Source organism: Lolium rigidum, chromosome 7 (assembly GCF_022539505.1).
Source record: "Lolium rigidum isolate FL_2022 chromosome 7, APGP_CSIRO_Lrig_0.1, whole genome shotgun sequence".
In the NCBI taxonomy this organism is placed as follows: domain Eukaryota; kingdom Viridiplantae; phylum Streptophyta; class Magnoliopsida; order Poales; family Poaceae; genus Lolium; species Lolium rigidum.
In genome coordinates, this window is record NC_061514.1 from 75,803,003 (window position 1) to 75,807,850 (window position 4,848).

At 40.5% G+C, this 4,848-nt stretch overlaps 1 protein-coding gene across 1 annotated transcript; it reads left to right on the forward strand.

The window, feature by feature from the left end:
* The first annotated feature begins 160 nt into the window (after positions 1-160).
* LOC124676771 (F-box protein At5g25290-like) lies at positions 161-1,855 on the forward strand. The gene has a single exon (XM_047212800.1). It carries the CDS (start codon positions 309-311, stop codon positions 1,629-1,631), a length of 1,323 nt encoding a protein of 440 aa, XP_047068756.1. The 5' UTR covers positions 161-308; the 3' UTR covers positions 1,632-1,855.
* The last annotated feature ends 2,993 nt before the right edge of the window (positions 1,856-4,848 follow it).

A 4,848-nucleotide genomic window follows, 5' to 3' on the forward strand; every position in this document is an offset into this window, starting at 1 on the left:
AAATCCGAATCTCTTCCACATTGTGGCCGCAAAAAAAAAAAAAAAATCGGGCGATTTTCTTATCGTTCTTGGATTCGGACTACATCTCCTACTCGGATCAAAAGTGATGCCTCAGCTGGTTCAGCTACCCTATAAATGCAGCCAGGAGGAGCCTGCCTGCCTGTCGTCAATGTGCTTCACCTGAGATCAGATAACACTTGTGGTTGGTGCGCAGAAGCAATTCGTCTTCCTAAAGACCTGGTTTTGCAGTTGCTCTCGTGAAGCCGTGAAGGCATCTAGCTTAGCCAGGATACTGATCTCGAGCCATTATGTTGAGAACTTTGCGTAAGCTCCTATCTGTTTCTTCCTGTTCGCTCAAGGAAATTCAGAGAAACTCACCGCTTTTGGAAACTGAGGTCGTGGTCAGAAATTCGCCGGAGATTCCACAGGATGTATTGCTGGATATCTTTGCCCTCCTGGAGATCCCTGACCTCATGCGTGCCGGATCTGTCTGCTCCTCCTGGCGCTCTGCGTGCACCACCATATGCAGCCAGCCTGAACTGTACAAAAGGCTTCAGACCCCTTGCCTCCTCTACACGTCCGAGTCTGCTGGTGAGAACGTAGCTTGTCTCTACAGCCTCGCAGAAAAGCGAGTCTACAATTTTACTCTTCCAGATCCGCCTATCCGCAGTAGGTATCTGGTTGGGTCCTCACATGGCTGGCTTCTTACTGCTGATGAGAAGTCCGAGCTACACCTTGTCAACGTGGCCACTGGTCAACAGATTGCTCTCCCGTCAGTAATCACCAATGAGAGTGTGAAGCCGATCTTTGACGACGCAGGCACAATTGACAAGTATGAGTTGTGGGACCCAATGCACGACATTGACTTAGACTTTCAATATATTGGTCACCATATGACAATTCATGCTCTCGATGAGCTTCGTGACGTCTTCTACCACCAATCTTTCATATTTCCTGATCCGTCCACAGGAAGCTACATTGTAGTTCTCATTCACGGTCTATCACTTCAGCTTTCGTTTGCAAGGGTAGGAGATTGCAAGTGGACCTTGCTGCCGCCAGGTTGGGACTACCAACAATGCATCTACACGGATGGTTTGCTGTACGCATTCACGAGATTCGGAAGAGTCGACACTTTTGATCTCACCAGTCCTACCTTCACAATGAATACAATTACAGATTGCATGAAGAATTATATCCCTGAGTGCATGTATGTTGTTCAGACTCCGTGCGGTGATCTGCTGCAAGTTCGCAGGGAGTTTGACCTCATAGATACGGATGACAACAAGCTCATATGCGAGACCAAGAAAATATTGCTATATAAAGTTGATATGGCAGCAAAAGAGCTTGTGGAAATGAAGGACTTGCATGATCAGGTGTTGTTTCTTGGGTATAACCAGTCACAATCCCTTAGTGCTAAAGAATTTCCCCAGTTGAAGCCAAATTGTGTCTATTTCACAGATAGTGAGTCACATGTTTGGAAATATAAGAATTATTGCCGGGATATAGGTGTTCTCAACTTGGAAAATGACACCAGGGAAGAAATTTTACCTCAGCTTTGGTGCAGCTGGCCGAACCCCATATGGTTAACACCCAGTCTCGCAAGGATGAATTGGATTTGCACAAATACTTAGATAGATAACTTGTTGTAATTTTATAGCCCATTTCTTTGATGTCATTAGAACCTGTCCGGTAGGTTCATGCTGACCCAACTTTTCCAATCCTGTGGGCGCAAGCTATGACAACGGAGGCATGTTCCGTTTATCTTTTCTCCAAACGTTAGTTGGCATATATTTTTTACTTTCCTTTTCTGAACTGTCCAATACGTTTTCATTTAGAGTACATCTGTCTACACTACTAACCATTTGCATTACATTTTACCCTTTTAGTTTCCCTTTTCTTAAGATATAATCCTTGTAATAGTCAGGTTCCATTTAATTTGATAGTGTAACTGAAAAGGCCGACAAACTAGCATGTAGACTGAACTCCAAGATTTTTAATGGGGAAGATTTACTTCATCCAAATTACAGTATAACATTAGTTTCTTACTGATACATTTTCTTAAAGTATGTTCAATAAATAAAGAACAGAAGTGGAAATATCTTTTGTGTTTTCCTATGTGTTACTGTGGAACAATCCTACTCTTTTGTCTTCATCTATACACAGGCATATCTAGCAGATTTCTCTGATATCATGGCTCTATTGTTACCAGTAAGGGACATTTTTATTCATTTGATGCTTTAATGCGCTTGAATCTATTATTAGATTATATTTTTTTGTATTTTATTAACCACAGGAGATCGAGGCCATTTTGATTTTTTACCCGAACCAATTTGCTTCCATGTTTCATTATTTATGCCTCTACCACCGTTCCATATTAAGATACTGTGGATGAACAGTGCTTCTTTATCCTACCAGCAAAGTTTTTGTTTTATAGAGCTCGTTATCCTGAAGTGCAGCCTTTTGTCACAAGTCGGAGTTTCGTGCAAATTTTAATGATGCCCTGCAGCGTTCCATGTCAAATGTACTTCCTTGCTCTTGCCATGTGTTTTGTTCTCATTTTATGCTCTATATAAATTATGTATTCATGAAAATTTAATGAACATATTCTGAATGTGGACTCAGGCTCACTGAGAAAGTCGACATGGACAGTTGCATATGTATTTGATACTCCCTCAGGTTCACAAAAGATTGCCACTTTGGACAATAACATGGCCTTCAAGATGCAACTCTGACCACTAGTTTCCTACTCTAATATATAAAACCCAAGAAAATTAGAAAATTCTAGAAATGGTTTTCATGATAAATCTATGCATGTAAATTTCAATTCTCCAATCTAAAGATCTAAAACAGGATTTTCCGTCATTTTTTCAAAAATTTGAATGAAATAATGCTGAAACCGCCACTTATTTGTGATCCACTGTAAAGCAAGGTATCTTAAACAGCACTTTCACTATTCATGTCTCAACCTACTTGTGTCCCTGTAGTTTCTACATTAAAAGTTCCACAAGAATTTCCATACAACTACAAACTTTTGAAGTCTTATGTGATGTTTATGCAATGCTATGACCTGTCAACAAATCTAATTTTGAATCTGGTTAATGATATTTTTGTGTGTGTGCATCTGTGTATTGATTGTTTAGCAATTTGGGATCCTTTTTTTGTCTTGGATATTATGAGGGCTGGATGAGTGTCAACGAGACTCCATGACTTGCAGTTCTATTTCTCCTTTCTGTGCACAATGGTTACCATTCGAGTATTATGTTAAGCAGATGATGAGCGGATTAGCTTGAGTTTTGCTCTCTAGGTCAGTCAGTATTTGTGGCCTTCTCCTCCGGCCACTCAAAGGCGTCGACATTCTGAAAGTGTGGTCTGGCCTCTGTTTCTCAATGAATCCTATTTGTTTTCCTGAAAACAAGATCTCCATCCACTAAAATTTCAAGCGATTTTGCAAGGTAAAATGTCATTGTACTGTTCAAACTTTTTAAATTCTGCTTAGAAAGTTCTTCCTTTAAAATCTGTATAAACGAGTAGTGGATCCACACCACTTACCCATGTACTAATATTCATCTCCTGTACAAGTTAACATTCAGAATGTAAACAGAAAAGTGGATCCTACATGGTACTAAGGTGGTCATTATCTAAGAACATATATATGGACCTAAGATTGATAATCCTTGAACAACCTTCTTAAGTTTGCATGATACCAGCGACCACAGCATGAGCACTATACTATACGGCATACAAATTTAGTGCCAAAGTATCAAAAATTCATATCTTGCATTTTCTCTAAGGAGATGGCGCATGCTTCTAACTCATTTTGTAATATATTCTATGTGCCCTGCAGTTTGTTGGTGTGTTGAATCTAAGTAATGGCTATTCGGTTTGAGGTGCTTCTGTGCACGAATACTTGGACCTTTCGAAGATGGCACAAGGAGAACCTGGATAATCATCAGAATAAAATGAAGCTCAAGCACCAAGAGGAGATCATCGCGCAGCAGGGAACGGAGCAACAGAAAGCCCAGGTGATTCGTGCAAGGCGTGATCACAAACTGAACGGCAAGTTCAGCGGTCTGGATTTGACCACGTGAGGTGAAGCAACGGAGGAGATAGCTGCCAGTTGTCGGAGGCGTCGACAGCTGGAGGTGGGCCCACGTTCTGGAGATTTAACTTTTGGAAGCCAAATTGTAATCGAGCGTTGGCTCTGATCTCCTTCCTCCCTTGCTCCTCTCAACCCAGACTACTGCTTCTATTCTCCTTCCCTTTCTTGGATTTGAATCTTGTATCTGAATTCGTGGTGTTTCCCAATGGATTAATGAGGTTATAGATCGGGTGCGTATCACAGAAGGTCAAGTTACAAGAATTCTGTCGAGACAGCAATTTCACTGTAAAGCAAGGCATCTTAAACAACAATTTCACTATTCATGTCTCAATCTATTGTGTCCCTGTAGTTTCTACATTAAAAGTTCCACAAGAATTTCCATACAACTAGAAACTTTTGAAGTCTTACTCCCTCTTTTCCATAATGTAGTATGTTATGGCAAACTAAAAATATACTAATATTATGGAATAGAGGATGTACTTCATATCCCCTAGACCTTTACTGAACAGCACCCCAGAACATGTGCAGTCATGTGTCATTTTGCTGAATTCCTACCAGCATATATGGAAAATTTCTAGAGGATGAATTGTGTATACAACTGATGTATAAACTGTTTTTGTCAACCTTGCTCTCACGGCACAACAGTGAGATACTATGATTTTCATCATGAATGAAAGAGTCGAAGCCAAAATGTACCAATAACCTCGATTGTCGTACTCTAGAACGGGTGGAACTATACCAAATTCAGA